The following is a 20609-nucleotide window of genomic DNA, read 5'->3' on the forward strand; positions in this document are numbered from 1 at the left end:
TCAAACTGCAAGGAAGCAAAGGGTTTAAAGTGAAAACGAACTACTAGTGAGTGGATGAAGTCATGAAAAGTGCCATGTCCAGTTAGAGCAGGGGTTCCCAAACTTTTCAGCTCATCCCCCCTAGTAAAGTTGAAGATTTTCAATAGACCCCCAAACTATTAATTTACGAATTATGTCAGTTTAACATTATTGGTGTTGTTATTGTTATTAATGCTAGTAATATTATCATTACTATAGTTGTTATCATCCTTATTGTTACGGATCTCTGCAAATTAACTCACCTTTTCTATTTCACGTGAGTCGTGATGATTTTGTCACGAGCGAAGGACAGAGGCTCACGCCTACAATTGTCCGGGTCAGGGAAAGGCAGGAGTGTTACTGTCTTCACTTTATTCTGACTAACGAATATGAGGATTTTACACGCGTGTTCAACACCGTTTCTAGGCTTACTCTGCTGCTATGCGAGGTATGGCGGGCGACGCCGGGACCCCCGCCCCCCCCTGGCGTCCCCCCACGCATACCCTCGCTACATACCCCTTGCTTCCTCTCCGAATCACGCATCACTCACAAATTACAAATCACGTCACGTCCATACTAACCATCCAGGCACACTATGCAACATTCATTCATGCTCTTTCGCCGCATTATTATTATTGTTATTATTACTATTATTATTTCCATTATTGTTATTATTATAGTTCTTGTTATCAATAGTGTTATTATCATCATTTTGATCCGTTATAAAAGGGCTAAATGACAACATTCATCAAGGTGACGGTGTTCCAATGATGATAGACACTTTCACATTATACATAAACATAAGTGTTTTAGAATAAATATTTATGTTATATATTCTTTATTATATTACTATAAGTAATATTCAAGCCAATAATATTACACAAGCTCGTCATCTTGATGTTCATTCACGATGTGGTTGTGTGTATGTGAGATTCTCCCTACATGCACAGAATGGGGAGAATTTTCAACTCAGAGTGATCTGACATGGTTTTTCTTTAAGTTTAGATATTGGTTGGTTGATTATTCTCACTCTTTCAGTACGGGAAGAGAACAGGGTCGTTTCATGCTAACCATTTGAATTTAAAGACTGCCTTCGACTGCATGGCAATCTACTGACCCCCTTTCAACCCCTTGGATGGTTTCATCGACCCCCTAGCAATCTACTGACCCCCTTGCGACCCCTTGGCTATTTGTCGACTCCTTGGATGGTCTCATCGACCCCTAAGGGTTGATATCGACCACTTTGGGAACCCCTGAATTAGAGGATGTAACTAAGGATGAGAAAGAAATTGTGTTCGATATCTCTATTTCACACAGTGATATCTAATTTGGAAGTGATCATGTTTATGCACTTTGTGTTGAATATTGTAATTTTCTGGCTGGTACTACAGAAATAGTTTAAAGATTTCACATTTTCTGTGCAGGAAAAATTAAATCTAAAGCGATATAAAATTTTACAGAAATGGTTGAATTTGTTCTTCAGAATGAACAGTTATGTGACTTGGCAAAATTGATGGATATTGGAGAAAGGTTGAGTCTACTTCAAACTGTGAATGAGGTATTAGTCTAATGAATCAAATAAAAACAAATTTAGAAACCATTTACGAGAAAAGATTGAAAAGATACCAATTGCATGGAAATCAGTCAATTCAGATAGTGTGTATAAAGAGTGGATGAATGCTAAAGACAGAAGAGATGTCCCGAATCCCTGGACAGTTGAAGGAGGGTGTAGTTGAGGGGCATGAGAATTCCCATACTTTGGGAAATTGGTGAAGGGGGATAGCTGCGGTTGGGAGCCAAAGTCCAGGAAATTTGGGACGCCTGCCGGGACCACGCACGTTCCCTTCAAACCGAGCGTGCAATTTCGAAGGACCAGAGAACTGTTTCTCAAAAGAGGGGAGCAAACTCGTGTAGATCAGTCCTAGGGCTGATTAAATAGAACGTATTACACTAATTTTATTATGATTCAAGATATTTCCACAATCAGTGGTATGCAATAGATTTAACAAGTTTCATCTCTATATCATGAATATTATTTCCCAGTAAAGTACTTATCAACTAACTGGGCAAGATACAACATACATATATAGTTGGAGACTCCCTACCTGGCTAGCCCTGCGCGCTCTAAGACCTAGCTAAATATAAAGACAACACCTCTGATTATCCCTTTGGCCTCTCCTTTAATAGTGCACTGACTGGTTATGTCTTCAAAGGAGTGGATGCCCTCAGTTCAACAGGATGCTGTTGACATTTGTGGATCCATGCGTCGCATAGGGGCGGCTGGAACCATGCCTGTCCTTGGTCGATAGCATTGAACACGTGGTAGGGGAGGAGAATCGCACCCAAGGTCGTCAGACATGTTCTCTTGGAGAGCGTGGCGTGCCTACTCCTTGGACGTGATGCCTACTGCGTGATACTACTGGCACTAAGCATGAGGTCTAGTGCGCTGTTTTCAGTGGGCACTTTTCCAATCGTTATATTGCGAGAGGAATGCGACGCAACGTCAGGGCAGAAGTAGAGGCATTTCTAATAGTCTTGTAAGGTAGCTACTAGTTAGAAGAAAGGGAGACATGACCCTAACTAGACTAGTTAAAACTAGCGTAGACGAGAAATGGCAAGCGCGTAGATGGGGGGGGGGGGCACAGCGGACCCTCCAACCAAAGCAAATGAGAAACAAAATCAAATGGTGATACATGGGTAAGATATACCAATCATAATCACAAAGTACAACGACACAAAAAGTAATAGGGTGAATTAGTTAAACTAATTGAGAAGTTGAGGCATTTCAATCTCAACATTATAACATCTGTGATGACTTCGATCATGAGCAACGGAAGATACCTTGGAAGACGAGGGGGGGGGGGGGTTCCTGAGTAAATAGATACTTAAACTCGATGAGGCACTGCAACCAATTAGCGCTAAACTCTCACAACAGTTGCTGGGGAGAGGAGGGAGGGAAAATACCAAAAAGTGGTTACTAGAGGCCTTAGGACTTGCAGTGATTCCATAGATCAGCAAAGGAAAAGTAATATCCGATCGAAGGGCTGAAAAGAGACGAAGGAAAATAGGAAGCACTGGGCAGTGTGTCACAACGTCAAAGTTGTGACGAGAGAGAAGAAATAAGGAGTTAGAAGCTGGAGCTAAACAAGTTGAGAATTAACAATGGACTTATTCTATTATGGATAATCATTTGTAAATTTAGAACATTTAAATAAAAGTAATCAGTCATCAGTGATATATACATATATATATATATATATATATATATATATATATATATATATATATATATATATATATATATCACGAGGTCCTAGTTATTACAATCTGTATCTCAGTCTCCTCGCCAGCTCCGGACCTCCGGAGCTGGCGAGGAGACTGAGATACATATATATATATATATATATATATATATATATATATATATATATATATATATATATATATATGTACATGTTAGTATGTATATATATATATATATATACATGTATATATATATATATATACATATATATGTATATATATATATATATACATATATATATATATATATATATATATATATATATATATGCAATAAAAACACTAGGAACGTGTGTTCACAAATGAGTAAGTAACCACTAAGAAAAGTAAACTAACGAGGCAGAGCGCTTTTGTATAATTATATTTTCAGTGTAGATAATAATTCCTTCTTTGTATCTGCATTGAAGATATAATTATACGAAAGCGCTCTGCCTCGTTAGTTTACTTTTCCTAGTGGTTACTTACGCATATATATATATATATATATATATATATATATATATATATATATATATGTATATATATATTATTTCTTACTATTAATCAGATCAATATAAAATGCATATTGAATATTTTTGTTATCTCTCATTGTCACACAAACGACTCTTGCAATCTTTGATCCTGCATTATTATATAAAAAAGATAAGTGCCTAATGATTTGTCTTAATTATGGAAAGCCAAATATAAAACATACAGTATTCCAAACACATAAACATTAAACTAGATGGCCCTTAGTGCATCACATAGCCTACCTCCACCAACGTCAGGGTCACAAAATCACATAAATCACATAAATCACATAAATCACAACGTCAGGGTCACAAAATCACATAAATGGTAGCAGGTGCTAGTTTGGGTTAATGTTCAGTTTCACCCCTGAGCGCAATGTAGCAATAGAAAATTAATTATTAATTTTGTAAATTATAATGTATCAACGTAATATGTAGTAGATTATAATGTATCAACGTAATATGCAATTTTATGGGCGGAAATAAAAACAAAAAAGTTGCAAAAACAGATTCCGTAAGTAACGAAGTCACGCCGGATGAATGGTACGCCATGTTTGTTATGATAGATGCCGACGTCAAAGAAATGAAAGGATGATAAATTCGTCTAACCTTAACGAAGCTAAGCTAAGCTAAGCTAACCTAACCTAACCTAACTTGTGTTTAATAAATCATTACCTTAAATGACATCCTGATCGTCCTCGTTGTCGTCGTCGTGAGAGACGTTGTCGGGCTTTTCAACTCGTTCATTAACATATTTGCTTGTAGCAAGGTATTTTCTATTTTGGCTTCCGCCCAGAAAATCGCATATTATGTTCATGTATTATAGTTTACAAAATTAATATTTAATTTTCTAACGCTATATCGCGCCCAGGGTTAAAACTGAACAAACACCCTAGTTTGTATACAATTTATGATTTTTTTAATACAATGTATAAATGACAGGGTCGCAAGAAATAGTATAAATTAATACAGGATCTTTACACATATCCAAACATGCTTCAAAATCTAATAACATTTTTGTTGACCTAAAACCCACCTTTCCTCATTTTTCTATTGAAATCAGTTTATTTGGAGAAAAAAATTAACAGACCAGCAAACAATCGGTGGCAAAAATGTGACTTCCTTTGTGGACGTAATTATACACATTTGAAAGTTACATTTAGGCTACTTAACTGGTAACTATGGTGACTTGGATGGGTGTGCACTAGTGGTGGGCAGGTACCGGTAAAGGTACCGGTAATAACCTTAACGATATTTTACCGGTAAAATTTCTGGTACCGTTAGGGTTCCGTTAACCGATAAGCTATACCATAACACTCAGAGAGTGGTAAGCGCGTCTCGGCTTGGCGGTACTGAGTGACGGGACCAGTGTCCGAATATGTACCGGTAAACTTTTACCATTAAGCGAGTATGTACCGCTAAGGTCTCGGTAAGCGCGTCTCGGCTAGGTATTGACGGGCCCAGTGTCCCGCTTATTTCCCGGTAAACTTTTACCATTAAACGAGTATGTACCGTTAAGGTCTCGGTAAATTTTCACCATTAAAACAGTTTTTTTCGGCACTTTCTTTAATATCTCAAAAAATTAATGTTATTTCTGTAATAAGCATACGAAACTATATCAATTGTGAAAGTTTCATCGAAATATTCCGCGTGTCGCCAAACGGAAAAGACCCATATATATTATATATATATCTGTGTATATATATATATATATATATATATATATATATATATGTGTGTGTGTGTGTGTGTGTGTGTGTGTGTGTGTGTGTGTGTGTGTGTGTGTGTGTGTGTGTGTGTGTGTGTGTGTGTGTGTGTTTATTTATTTATTTATTTATTTATTTATTTATTTATTTATTGTTTATTTTTTTGCAATGTATGTGCACACTAGTGCTGGGAAAATACCGGTAAAAGACTCGTGAAACAGTAGTGACGTCCCAAGTTCGAGTCGCCTTTATGACTTAAATCTTTAAAGAAATTTCATCCTATTATGGTGTCAAGTCATTACTCAAGTTTTGTAACGCCGTCACTATAAAAATCCTGCCTGCATCACGAACGGGCGAGGGAAGCATCAACCTACCCCACATGCCTACCGGTGCTATAGGCAAAATGTAAAGGATATATATATATATATATATATATATATATATATATATATATAATATACATACATATATATATATATATATATACATCCATATATGTGTATATTACATCTGAAGATGTAATATATGAAAGCGCTCTGCTTCGTTAGTTTCTTTTTCCAAGTGGTCTACTTTGCATAAGTGAACACACGTTCACTTATACACACACACACACACACACACACACACACACACACACACACACACACACACACACACACACACACACACACACACACTGTGGTTAGAGCTCTGGCCTGCCACTACGGAGGTCCGGGTTCGACCCTCGCCCGGGGCTGAAATAATATCAGTATCGCAGCGCTGAGGGGTGTTACTCCAACTCTCGTGGGCGGGGAGTTGGGGGTGTGTGTGTGTGCAAGGTCATAGCATTACCCATAGATCGGACCTACGAGCTCTGAGCTCTCTTCCAGGAGGGAAATAGCTGTCGTTCACGAGTCCAACACGTGATCCAAAAGACCAAGTGAAAGTGAACACACACACACACACACACACACACACATATATATATATATATATATATATATATATATGTGTGTGTGTGTGTGTGTGTGTGTGTGTGTGTGTGTGTGTGTATCTATGTGTGTTTGTGTATTCACCTCGGATCTGCTGCAGCCTCTTTTCGAGACAGCCACACACCACCCTACGGTGTATATGTGTGTGTGTGTGTATATATATATATATATATATATATATATATATATATATATATATATATATATATATATATATATATATACACACACATATATTTCCGGACAGTTTGAGACCGTTGTTTCTTATCGGATTTTCATTCAGTGAAAATTTTGCCACTTTTGATGTCAATTCCCTTTAGAATCTTAAAAACCTGTATCAAGTCATCCCTGTGTGGTGTCTCCTTTTTAACATCTATTTTTGCTTTCCTGAATAAGAATTTCCCTGCCGTCAATTCATTATTGTCACTAATGTTTCCCTCCATTATTCTTCAAGTTACCGGCATTGTTTGTTTACATCATAGCGAAGCCTTGAGTTGCACTCCCTCATCGATTTGAAGAGCTTGTTTTCATGGCTGTGTTTTGTACAGGCTAAACAAGTGTGCCCTCCTAAGTTCGTAAGTGAAATCATAGAGTGGGAAAGTAGGTTAGTGCATGCGTTGTGTTTTTATTTTTGGCATTTGCTACACTTCAATTCCCGTTTGGTAGTGTAATTGGCATTCTGAACAGGGATAAATGTATTTATCAAGATGTTTACCAGCCTAGCACCTGCCATTACTTATATAGTCAATTAGCTCTTATCATTCTGAATGTTTTTAACCCCAAATCTAAATACTGGCAATTAACAGTAGTGTCAATAGCTATTTAAGACAAATTAATGTGAGTGGACATCATTATATTTACCAAGGGGATAGGTTAGGTGAGGTCAGGTCTCTCTGCTGCAATTCTTAACTCTGTCTCTTATCATTAACTATTTTAAAACCCATATACAAGTATCACAAAATAATGGTAATGTTGGTAGTGATTTTTAGAAAATTAAGATTGGCAAATATTTTGGTATATTAAAAAGATATTCGCCAGTCTCACAGCTGCAAACTCTATCATTGGCTAGCTCTTATCATTGTGAGTATTTTGAGCTCCATATATAACTACCACAAATTAATATTAACATTGGTAGCAATTAATTTTTTTTTAAACTGGCAAGCATCTTTATGTTTATCAATGTGTGTATCTTATTTGCTTACATATTGTTCTTACATTCTTATTAGGGGATGGGCCTCCATTCAGTCATCCTTGGTAGGAAAATAAAAAATTCATAAAGTTCACTCACAATTCAGTGTGCACTGATTATGATATTCTTGTGAGTAATTTTTTCTTGATATTCACTCTACACATCCACGCCATATCAATTAGAAGTTATTGCATTATAGTATGAGCAGTTATACCTTCCCTTATGCAGTCTTACATAGATAATGGATGTAAGTCATGTGACCTATATGTCCAGATCACTCTCAGCTTGGGTAGGTCAGGCCTCTGATTTGTGTCCTCCATGTCCTCCCCCAATTGACTTCAACCAGGTGTGTCCACTAGTATAAGACTTTCCTCTAAATTAGTCTCCTGATTGGCCCAAAACATATCAAGTCTCCTTTTGCATTGTACAGTATAACAGTAGAAGCCAGATTTAAGGTCTTCTCTTTTTCTGCATGAGGGGTATGGAGAGGGAGTGTTACCAAATAAGTGAAGCGGCTTTGCCATGGATGTACTGTGTTTTGCTGCATTGCTTTTGACCCAGAGCAGTGGGAGGGATACAGGGATGACCCATCATCCATAACGAGCTAAGATGAGAGGGAGGAAAGGGTGGTGGATGGGAGTAAAATGGCTGAGAGTGGGTGTGAGCCTTTTGACTTGGCTACTTCCCTTATAAGGGGGAGAAAGCCCTTGGTGTATGTATATGTATATAATATATACATGTGTATATGTATTTACCTAGTATTATATGGGAAGCGAGCTATGCTCGTGATGACCCGTCTTTGTCTTTGTGTATTTACCTAGTTGTGAAAATCCATGTGAACAAGTTGTATAGACACGGTAAAGGAAACATGGACTGGAGGTGAAGCTTTATTCCTGACGTTTCGTCTAACGACTTTCTCAAAGGAATGAGCATACTAGAAACATACAGAGATTATAAACCCGCCTTATGGCTCAAGGGGGTGTGCGGACGTATAGCGCTGCGTCCTGATTGGCCCGCTGAGACAGCCAATCACGAAGCGCTATATTCGCTGAAGATTTGGCCCAGGTGAAGCTCCCAGCCTTATTGTTGATATTCGGACGAGTTGATATTCGGAAGAAATAATCCACACAAGCAGGTTAAGAGAAGGCAACGCCACCACAAAAACATCATACATGGCGCTTCCTAACTCTGAGAAGGTAGGAGACATTATTAGAATGCTCAGGAGCACGGAAGTTAAAGCAGCCGTAACATCGGGAACGAAGATTGGTGACATGATAAAAAGCGGGACTAAGATGAGGGGGAGAGAAGACAGCGTCGTATATAAGATCCCATGCACATCATGCGATAAAGCATACTACGGAGAGACTAAGAGGGGCCTTAACACTAGAATCAGGGAGCATAAGGCCGACCTCCGTCACCATAGACTCACCAACGCAATGGTGGTGCATGTTGACGATTCTGGGCACCTCCCACAATGGAACCGAGCCGAGATTCTACACGAAGGTATGGATAAGAAGGTCAGAAAATCTATAGAAGCTGCGTACATCACCACTCGTCCGAATATCAACAATAAGGCTGGGAGCTTCACCTGGGCCAAATCTTCAGCGAATATAGCGCTTCGTGATTGGCTGTCTCAGCGGGCCAATCAGGACGCAGCGCCATACGTCCGTACACCCCCTTGAGCCATAAGGCGGGTTTATAATCTCTGTATGTTTCTAGTATGCTCATTCCTTTGAGAAAGTCGTTAGACGAAACGTCAGGAATAAAGCTTCACCTCCAGTCCATGTTTCCTTTACCTAGTTGTATTATACGGGAAGGGAGCTTGTTTTTCCATTGTCCCATTTCAATAAATCATTCTTATCTAAGATTTCCATTCCTTTCATGATTCTATAGATTGTTAGAAAGTCTCCTCTTTTCCTTCTTTGTTCCAGAGTTGGTAATTCTAATTTTGACAGTCTTTGTTCATATGTCATTTTGGAAAGAGCTAGTGCCAGTTTTGTTGTTGCTCTTTGTATTCTTTCTAATTTTCTTATATTCTTTTTGGTACTGGGTGTCCATAGTGTTGCTGTGTACTGGAGTTTTGGTCTTGTTAGTGTAGTTATTCTTTTTTTTTTATCATTTCCTCATCCAAATAGACAAATGCCACTTTTATTGACCTCAGTAAATTGTAGGTTTCTCCGACTATTTTATTAATAAGTTTGTCTGGTGTCATGTCTTTGTTGATCATCATTCCAAGGTCTTTCTGAGTTTACTTTTTTGACCTCTTCTTCACCAATTTTATAATCTCTTGATATTCTGTTTTTACTCTTTCCAAATTTCATTATACTACATTTTTTGATATTGAATTTCACCTCCCACTTTTGAGTCCATTTCCAGATCTTGTTCAAGTCTTGTTGTAATGAGTTACAATCCTCCTCCATTCTTATTTTCGTTAGTATTTTTGCATTGTCTGCAAAGAAATTCATATGACACTACTCCCTCATCCACGTCATTTATGTATATGGCAAACATGATCGGGGCCAGTACTGATCCCAGCGGGACACCACTTATCATTTCTTCCCAATTTGAGAATTTATCTCGAATTACTACTCTCATTTTCCTCCCAGTCAGGAAGTCTTTCATCCATTCCAATAATTTTCCTCAGATGCCTACTCTATTTTCCTTAATAGTTTCTTGTGTGGTACCTTATCAAATGCCTTTTGTAGGTCCAGAAAGCACAGTGTGCCCAACCATCCTGCATTTCCTTTTCCCTTATGTACCATTTCCCCAGTCTCAAGTCCATCACTCTCAAAAAAAACTCTTTCCATTTGTTCTCCATTCTTTCTCGTTCTTTTCCTGAGCTTCCTCTTTTAGTGTTTTTTCTTTCTCTTTATCCCCATCACTCAGTTCCTTTTTTATCCATAATTTTTTGCTAGTCTTCCTACATTTGTTAATATTTCTTCCACTATCCTCTGCGAATTTAGTTTTACTTTGAGAGGTCTATTCTTCTCTTCAGAATATTTTCTCACTCTATAAACTTCCTCTATTTCCTTTTAAAATTCTTGTTCCTCCTGTACTTCTTTTAGTGTTTCCCTCACTATATTCTTCTTCTTCCCTTTGGAACCTGATTAGTCCATGATTTTCTTTAATACCAAAAATTACAATACATTTTTTCTATTGTCTCTTAACCAATGTTTTTTTTTCTTTTATTACTTTTATCACAGTGACCTTTGTAATTTCGTTCATTTGTTCTTTGACTATTTCTTTAAATAGTATTTTTTGTTTTCTTTGTCTTTCATTTGGTATTCAATTTCCATCATATATATATATATATATATATATATATATATATATATTTTTTTTTTTTTCCCACAAACTTTGCCTGCATCTATTAATATCTTCTCATTAAGTTCCCTCAACAAAGTTTCATTTTTATTTGTGTCATCATTTTCCAGATTTTCATTATTTTGTACTATAGCTAGTTCCTTTTTCATTCCTTCCATTTCCCTAATTAATAGTGCATTTTCCTTTCTCAATTCCCTCTATTCTTTGTATAATTGGTTATATTCCCCTTTCCATTCAACAGTTTTCCTTTTCATCTTAAATATTTCATGATTTATTAATATGTTTTTGAAATCCATACCTCTTTCTGTTCTAAATCCAGAGAATAAATCATCTTCATATCTAGGACTATCAACATTGCAAATTAATTTCCTAACCGCTCCCAAAGGTGTTTCATACTTACTCATGTCTAGTCTTCTTTTGGCTGTCTCAGTGTATGTCAGTTTATAATTTTTTTTTTTTTCTTTTTTAATAAACTTGATCACTTTCATACATCATGGTTTCGCCACTCACTATCACCCCACAAGTTAAGTTTGGGAGTGTAATTGGGAGGATCTCAGGAGTGAAGTGAGGACGAGGGATAGAAAGGGTGGCTATACCAGTAAGTGAAGAGATAGGTAAGCATGTGATGGAGTGAAAGGAGGTTTCTTCAAGGTCAATGTGGATGAAGGTGAAACTGGGAAGGGAGATGGGTTTTTTGTAAGTATATATGGGTCTGGTAGTGAGAAGAATGTAGAGAAAAGGGAAGCTTTTTGGATAGAATTAAATGACTGCATAGAGGGTTTGGGGAGACATGTCAGTGTGGTGGTATTGGGAGACCTTAATGCTATAGTAGGAAATGAACCAATAGATGGAGTGACTGGAAAATATGGAGTTCCATGAAAAAAATTGTAGTGGAGAGTTGATGGTGATGTTTCTAGAGAGGTGATGATAGCAAATACAGTGTTTAGGAAGAAAGTCAAACATAAGTACACATGGGAAAGGATGGTGAATGGAAGGGTGGTAGATAGAGCATTAATGGACTATACTGTATAGTGGTAACCAGGAGAATAATAGGAAGAGTTAAGGATGTACATGTTATAAGGGGAGAGAGTGGTGGAATATCAGATTATCTTTTGGTGGAAGGTAAGTTTAGAGTGGAAGATAGGTGGACAAAGAAGAAAAGGACAGAAAGTAGGGAGGTGCTTAAAGTGAACTGGTTAAATGAGAAAGAAAAGGAGGAGTACAAGAAGCTGAGGAATGAGTGGGAATGAGAGAAGGATAGAGTAAAACTGGGAGTGGAGGAAGAATGGGGATGGTTCAAGAAGGGAGTCACAGAGTGTGCAAAGATGGTGTGTGGAAAAAGGAGGACAGGAGGAAATAGAAGGGAAGGTAGTGTGTGGTGGGATGAAGCAAAGAAGGTTGTGCAAGAGCAAGCATTCACAGATTGGTTACAAATAGGATGAGAGAATCATATGAGAAGTACAAAGAAAAGACAAATAAAGCATAAAGGAGGCAAAGGAGAGCAGATGTAAAATGGAGTAAGAGTATGACAAAAGTTTTGAAAGTAATAAGATGTTTTGGAAAGAAATTAAGAGAGGAAGAAGAGGCAAATAGAGTAAAGAAAAGGTCAAATGTGCAAATGGAGAGATGATAATGGAAGAGACGGCAGTAAGAGGAAGATGGGGAGAGTATTTTAGGGAGTTGCTAAATATGAAGGAGGATAGGGAGGGAAAGGTAGTTGCAGTGGGAGGTACTAACAAAATGACAGTGATGAGTGAGGGAAATGGAGGAGAAATAAGGAAAGATGAAGTGAAGGCAGTTGTTAAGATAATGAGAGCAGGTAAGGCACCTGGGTTGGATGGATGCCATGCCTGAATGTCTAAAAAAGAAGGTACAGTGATGATAGACTGGGTGGCGAGGTTATTTAATGTTTGTTTAAGAGAGGTTAGAGTGCAGGAGGACTGGAGGAGTGCCTGTATAGTTCCACTTAGCAATGGAAAAGGGGACAAGTGTGAGTAGTAGTTTTAGAGGGATCAGTTTGTTAAGTGTAGTTGGGAAGGCTTATGGGAGGGTCTTGATTGAGAGGATTAGGAGAGGAACAGAGGGGAGTAATTGGTGAGGAACAGTGTGGGTTTAGGACAGGTAGGGGTTGTGTTGATCACATTTTTGTGGTAAAATAGATATGTGAGAAAGCTATAGGAAAAGGTAAGGATGCTTTTTGGGTCTTTATAGATTTGGAAAAGCCTTATGACAGGGTAGACAGGAAGGCAGTGTGGAAGGTGTTAAAGATAGGAGGAAAGCTTTTAAGAACAGTCAAGAGTTTTTTACAAGAGTAGTAGAGCTTGTGTTAAAATCAGAAATGGAGAGAGTGAGTAGTTTGAGGTAAAGTTCGGACTTCACCAGGGATGTGTTATGTCACCGTGGCTGTTCAATCTATGTATGAATGGTGTGGTGGGAAAAGTAAATGTAAGGATAATGGGTCTGAGATTGGAGATGGTTAAAGAAAATGGAGAAAAGTGAGAGATAAACCAGTTACTGTTTGCTGACGACACTGCACTTATAGCAGGATCAGAGGAGGGTTGGAGGAAGTTAGTGACAGAGTTTGGGAAAGGAAGTGAAAGAAATTGAAGATAAATGTGGGTAAAAATAAGGTGATGAGATGTACAAGGGGAGAAAGTGGCAGCAGACTGGAAGTGAGTAATAAGGGAGGGAGAGACTGGAGGAAGTGGTTAGTTCTAGATACTTGGGTGTGAATGTGGCAGGAAAGGGAGGAATGGAGGTGGAGGTAGAATTTAAATTGAGAGAAGCAATTAAATGCCTTGGGGGATTAAGAAGTGTATTGAGAAATAGACATGTGGGAATGGATGCTACAAGAGGATGGTATGAGGGAGTGATTTTGCTGACAGCACTTTATGGGGCAGAAACATGGAACTTAAGAGAGGAGGAGTTTGAATGTGTTTGAGATGAGGTGAGAGGGGTTACTAGGCTAGAGTGAGAAAGGAGGAGGTGAGGAGAACCGATGGAAAGGGGGTTGAGAGATATGGTTGATGAGTGTTGGGATGGATTGGGCACATGGAAAGAATGAGTGAAGAAAGATTAGTAAAAGAGGTGTGGAATGCAGAGGTAGAAGGAGTGAATATGTGGGGGCGACCAAGGATGTGATGGATAGATAGGGTAAAAAGGGCATTGGGAAAGAGGAGAATGTCTGTTGAAGAAGGATGGGAGAAAACACAAGATAGGGGTGAATGGAGATTGGTTGTGTATGGATGATGCTGTGATACATAAAAGGGAGTGGGTGGAGGATGGGGTGAGAGAGTATGTGCGAGAAATAAATTGACATATCCTGAATGGATTACTAAGCCATCTTCTCCATTTCTGCATGAGGGTACGGAGAGGGTGGGTCGCCGATTTAATGAAATAGCCTTGCTTTGGATGTTCTGTGTCATCCAGGAGCCAAGATAAGGGGGATGGAGGGTGGTGGATGGGAGTGAAATATGTGGGGACAGAATGGGTGGGAATGGATTTTATGCCTTTGTTTTTTGGCTACCTTCCATGGTATGTGTATGTATGTATTATCACACAAGTGTCACAAGTGGTAAGGGAGTCACAGGCTTCCTGGAAGATGACTGGGTTTGTGTATGTAATGCCTCTCTGTTTAAATGACCTGTAGGTTGAAAATGTTAAAGCACTAATTCTCACATTATACATTGTCTTATTGCTATTTCCACATTTACTGGGATTGCACATTTGATAGCAGTTCCTTCCTGATTACATCATGATCACTGAGATTGTTTTAGTAGGTATATTTTTTTCTATCAGACAAATGGGTATTTTACTTAATGTGACAAGAAAAAATATGGAAATTTCCTCTAAAATTTCATCTATTATATTATTCTGAAATAATAACACAGGTACACCACCTACCAGTGTATCTGAGAAGATATGACTTGCATCACTTATTTGGGTCAGATGAGATGAACTGAATAAAACCACCCAGAGTTTGTCATATCTAGATTCTGGTCTTGTGAGCCCAAACATAGAATGTGGTGAATGTATGTTAAAATATGACTGCTGTGGCCATCTGGCGTGTTACCCACTTCCAAATCTCATGACATGATGAAAAAGCCAGAGCAGAATTTTAGTCATTCCAGTTGTGGTGGGGTGAGTATGCTTGTAGCTATTGGATGGTTTTCAGCATATTTCTAATGAAAAAGTAGAATGCAAAATATAATAGCACCACCATATCTGTTAGTATTTGTATCAATTTTATGTTTTGTTATAGTGTACAAGGGGCCTCACAAAGCATATAAACATGGTTTGTGTACACAACATTCACAATCTTATTACAGTGTATTACACAATTTCAAAGAGATGTCAACCTTATGATTATATATTTTCCAGGAAGATGGTAAATATCACCATTCTTTTGGAAGAGCTATCCATAGAATCCATATGTATCACATGATGAGGAGGAAGCGGTGTGACATCTATGGCACAGCTATATCATGAATCATCTTGGATATCACATGATGACCCACACAGGACAGAAGCCTTTCCAGTGTGACCTGTGCAATTTTGCATTCTCTCAAAAGGGTGGTCTCATAAATCATATGAGGACCCACACAGGAGAGATGCCTTTCCAGTGTGACCTGTGTGATTCTGCTTTCTCACAAAAGAGTTATCTCACAAAGCATATGAGGACTCACACAGGAGAGAAGCCTTTTCAATGTGACCTGTATGATTCTACTTTCTCACAAAAGAGTTCTCTCACAAGACATATCAGGACCCACACAGGAGAGCATTTCCAATGTGACCTGTGTGATTCTGCTTTCTCAGAAAAGGGTAATCTCACAAAGCATATGAGGACCCACACAGGAGAGAAGCCTTTCCAGTGTGACCTGTGTGATTCTGTTTTCTCAGGAAAGGGTTCTCTCACAATCCATATGAGGACCCACACAGGAGAGAAGCCTTTCCAATGTGAGCTGTGTGATTCTGCTTTCTCACGAAAGGATTCTCTTGCAAAGCACATGAGGACCCACACAGGAGAGAAGCCTTTTCAGTGTGACCTGTGCAGTTGTGCTTTCTCACAAAAGGGTTCTCTCACAAACCATATGAGTATCCATACAGGAGAGAAGCCTTTCCAATGTGACTTATGTGATTCTGTTTTCTCAGAAAAGCGTTCTCTCACAACACATATGAGGACCCACACAGGAGAGAAGCCTTTCCAGTGTGACCTGTGTGATTCTGCTTTTTCACAAAAGGGTTCTCTCACAAAGCATATGAGGACCCATACAGGAGAGAAGCCTTTTCAGTGTGACCTGTGCAATTCTGCTTTCTCAGAAAAAGGTAATCTTGCAAAGCATATGAGGACCCACACAGGAGAGAAGCCTTTCCAATGTAACTTGTGCAATGCAGCTTTCTCAAGAAAGGATTATCTCACAAAGCATATGGGGAGCCACATAGGAGAGGTTTACTAGTGTGACTTGCGTGACTGCTTTTTCTCAAAAGGGTTGTCCTACACAGCATACGAATACTCCTACAGGAGAGAAGCCTTTCCAATGTGACCTGTGTGATTCTGGTTTTTCACATAAGACTTCTCGCACAAGGCATATAAAGATGGACATTGGAGAGAAGCTTTTCCTGTATGACTTGTATGATGAAAAGATCATATGTTTCCTACAGCTTGGATTAAGCCAACAGAAAAGCAATTATGCAAGCAATGCCTACACAGAGTCCAGCATGGTCTTCCCTTTGTTTTACCTGCAAGGTCATTCAAGAGTGAATTAACTTGCAGTCCATGCATATGAACGACTAGTCATTGATGACGGTATTTGCCTCATCTATTTAAAGGTCAACTGAGAAGGTTTTGGATTTCTTTATCTTTTGTTATTTCATATATAAAAATAACTTAGAAGTTAGAACACTAAAATGCACATTTTTAGTATTTTATAATCTTGATTTTATCCAAATAGCATGATCTTAAAAGTACGTTTTCCACTGCTAGGGCAACTGACAATGTCAGGGTTGTTGTTTACATTCTTTCAGATAGCCAGCAAGCAACACAATGGGGATTTCACATTGAGTGAAGAAGATTTATTGTATTTGGATGCCCTCTTGTGTTCTAGTGTGGGTAGGGTACAAGAAGACATGTACAAACCAATTCTGATATCCAAACAAGACTCAACTAAAGAAGAACATGTCGAGAGCAAGGAATCCTCTTAGGATAAATGCCTAGAACGAGCAGGAAATAAGGACTGGTGAGTTCGTCGGAATGCATTACTGCATGCATGCTTTACATACATAGATGCACACCACCAACCACTCACCAGACCAGACACATGATTTCTTTGGTTTGTCATCAGACATGTGGATTAAGGTTTGAAGGCATGAGATGGTAGAGCTAATATCTAGCAGACATTGATGGGCCTGGCCCTATCTACCAGGCCCCAGTATGCCCAGCAAGTTCATGGATAGTTCATCATCTGTTCATGCAAGGAGTTTAGCATGGTTAGGCCTATGGCATGAATGCCATAGGCCTATGAACAAGCAGATTTTTTTTTTTTTTTCTAACATTTGCTCAGCTTCTTTATTCCAGGGAACCTGTATCTTGCAGAAGAAGTAGCTAAACCCCCGGGCCCTCATTTCCCATTGTGTGGCCTTGCTGAAATTAATGAATTTGGCTATTTCAGGTGCAGCTGTGGACATTGTGTCTCAGCAAAAGGGCAGACAGAGCTTGTGTTGCTCTTATTACAGTGCAATCCAAGAAAAGAAGGTAAGCCTTGAGCCAAATAGTAGCTAGTGCATCACCCAGGATTTTCATTGTCTGCCTGAATCCACCTGCTCTTGAATTGACAATGTATAGATTTATCAATGACAGGAGGCTAATTGGGAATGACCAACCTCTGCACGATTAGGCCTATACATATGCATGTAGCACTACAGTATTTCAGTTATATCCATACTGTCCATTGTTGATTCACTTGGATATAAGTCCAGGTCTTTTAATTTAAATAATATTGCTGAAATTGTGGTAGCAGTCATGTTATGAAGTAAATACTAATAATCTTGAATAAAATTTTATTCATTCTTAAAATATGTATAAAAAATAACTAGATATACAATAGACTATATAAAAATATATATTTTTATGAATTTACAGCAAAATGAATTATCATAAATTGCTACTTTTATTTCTTTCAGGCTGTACAGGTGTCATGCCTATCGTAATTTAGTGGAGTGCTGTTGGCAATGACTGGGCAAAAGAAATCATCTGTCCCCTTCCAGTGTGTGCCAGACCAACTTAGGAAAAAATGGCCTGTGCCAGATGGACATTACACAGGATTTAAATACCCTTCAGCAATGACTATGGTTTAAATTCTTGGAATTATATTCAGAGTACTATTTGTCCTTGATATATGAAAAAATTCAGTGTTGGATGATTAACCTGGAACTTGCATAGTGGACTGAAGTTTGGCAACTCTTGCAAGTTTGTATGATGGATATTCAGAACGGAACTTCAGTAATTCACCAAGTAAAATTTGTACATATTCTGTAAATAGAAAATGGAGATTTATGTTTTGTATATTTTGTTTAGTTTGTCATATCAGAACAATACCAATTTTTTAGGTAAGCATTTTGAATTTATCACCTTGCTCCAGTAGGAAGTCCTATGCAGTTTCACAGTTTGGATGCAATATGTAGCACAATAATGCTTCATACACTCACCATATGTTAGATCAACTTTCTCCCTTGCCACTCCAACATCTGTTTTGACTTTGGGATAAAATATAACCCACTGCACCTCTCCTTTTTTTTTTTTTTTTCTGTTTTCTACATGAATTTCCATTGAAATGAAGGGCAGCAAGTAGTAGTCTGAAAGTGGAAATTAATAATGATAATTTTCAATCACCATGCATACATTTTATTATTCTCAATATGCATTCAGCCCCCTTGTGCCTGAATTACCATAGTGAAATTACATCAAGAGATGTTTGAAGTTACATATATACTTTTCTTTCATTGCTTCATAAAAAAGTGCGGAACTTGGGAGCAAAGAAGCACACAACCTTGTGAAAAGATTCCAGCAATGATATTTGTTTTGTTGAATCACTGTTGCAATTTGCAGTGACACAATCCATTTTCAAACTAAATACTTGATAAAACCTTGCTAACTCACATAATATGACAGATCACTGATCAAGTTGGCAGTGTGGAACAGCATTTTATAATGTATGCACATGGCAAGCATCAGAATGGAAACAGCAAGCTTGATATCACAACCTTATGAGAACAGGTGAAGGTTGGCGAAGGAAAAGTTTGTCTGCTACCGATATTCTAATAGGCCTTATTACCACATTGCATAATAATTAGGACTTATTTTTGCATTACTTTATCAAAAAGTGATTAAGCCATACATCTAGCAAATATTCACCAACTCTTGGAAAACCTTCTCAGTTGACCTTTAAAGCTGTTCATTTGCCTGGTTGCTGTTTAGATCAGTTCCAGCAGAGGACTGCATAGTCCTGGCAGTAGTCCTTCCAGCAGTCGCGATAGCAGTGGATTGACTTTGTCCAGTGATAACTTTGTAGCTATTTCAGTTCTATAGTATCCTAATCAAACAGCTTTAGATGATTGTTAGTATTATTTCTTCCTACCCCCCCCCCCTCTTTTTTCCTTATTGAATAGCTTGGGTCTATCCTTCTAACTATTAATGTTTAATGTTGACATTAAATTAATTAAGAATTTTACCTGGTAGTTTCCCATGACCTCTGGGATGTCCATCTGTCTCCTCCACCTCTTTACCAGGATTGGAGAAGGACCTGTGGACCATGTTTGGTGGAGGACACTCTACTTTCACCACAACCTGTGTGATGCAGCTTTCTCACAAAAGGAGTCTCTCACAAACTATATGAGGACCCACGCAGGTCTCGAATGTGACATAGTGACTCACACTGGTGAGAATCCATTCCAGTGTGATTTGTGCTGTGAACAGTGTTCCTTCCATGCTGTGCACCTACATGCATGCACACATTTTACATCTAGCACATGAAGGAAAAAATGTACACAAGGTTTTTGTGATGAAATTGAATTTGTGAAATAAATTTATAATTTCATAACAATGAATTAGAACAAAGATGCTACTTTGAGAATATGTCAATGACTTGTAAAATGGAAGTGTACAAATTCATAATTTCACATGTTTTGAGATCGTTAGTACTGTGTTCGGTGGTTATTCATCACCAGTACTTGTTTGGTCAAGTGAAATAAAGCAAAACAAGAAGCATGTTATCAATTCCGCCCTCTCAAATATATCACCATCATAGACTTCCCACAGCCAACATCCGTCAAGATACTGCGCCAATTCCTAGGGATCGTCAACTATTATCATAGATTCATCCCCGATGCAGCCGCCAAACTCACATCACTGAACGACTTCACCAAGAACCGTTCCAAGCGGTCGTTCGTACCCGTGAAGTGGTCTCCTGAAGCTACCCAAGCATTTGGGTCGGTCAAGGCTGTAATTGCAGAGGCTGCCCGCCTGTCCTACCCGGTGGCCCACGCACCCACCTTCCTTACCACCGACGCCTCCTCCACAGCGATAGGCGCAGTC

General features: G+C 38.5%; 1 protein-coding gene across 2 annotated transcripts; it reads left to right on the forward strand.

The window, feature by feature from the left end:
* Positions 1-6986: 6986 nt before the first annotated feature.
* On the forward strand, positions 6987-20268 carry LOC143030963 (uncharacterized). Of its 2 annotated transcripts, XM_076194262.1 has the most exons (5): positions 6987-7082; positions 15401-16849; positions 17045-17256; positions 17689-17771; positions 18200-20268. In XM_076194262.1, exon 2 carries the CDS (start codon positions 15505-15507, stop codon positions 16474-16476), a length of 972 nt encoding a protein of 323 aa, XP_076050377.1. In that variant the 5' UTR covers positions 6987-7082; positions 15401-15504; the 3' UTR covers positions 16477-16849; positions 17045-17256; positions 17689-17771; positions 18200-20268. The 2 variants fall into 2 exon arrangements, with proteins under 2 accessions (XP_076050377.1, XP_076050378.1); XM_076194263.1 differs by lacking the exon at positions 17689-17771.
* Positions 20269-20609: the final 341 nt, after the last annotated feature.

The sequence above is a fragment of the Oratosquilla oratoria genome, chromosome 12 (assembly GCF_046742065.1).
Source record: "Oratosquilla oratoria isolate Oo_2021 chromosome 12, ASM4674206v1, whole genome shotgun sequence".
In the NCBI taxonomy this organism is placed as follows: Eukaryota; Metazoa; Arthropoda; class Malacostraca; order Stomatopoda; family Squillidae; genus Oratosquilla; species Oratosquilla oratoria.

Bases quoted from the DNA above. Each gene is read 5' to 3' on its own strand.
- LOC143030963 (XM_076194262.1), top strand. From the start codon at position 15,505: ATGAATCATCTTGGATATCACATGATGACCCACACAGGACAGAAGCCT.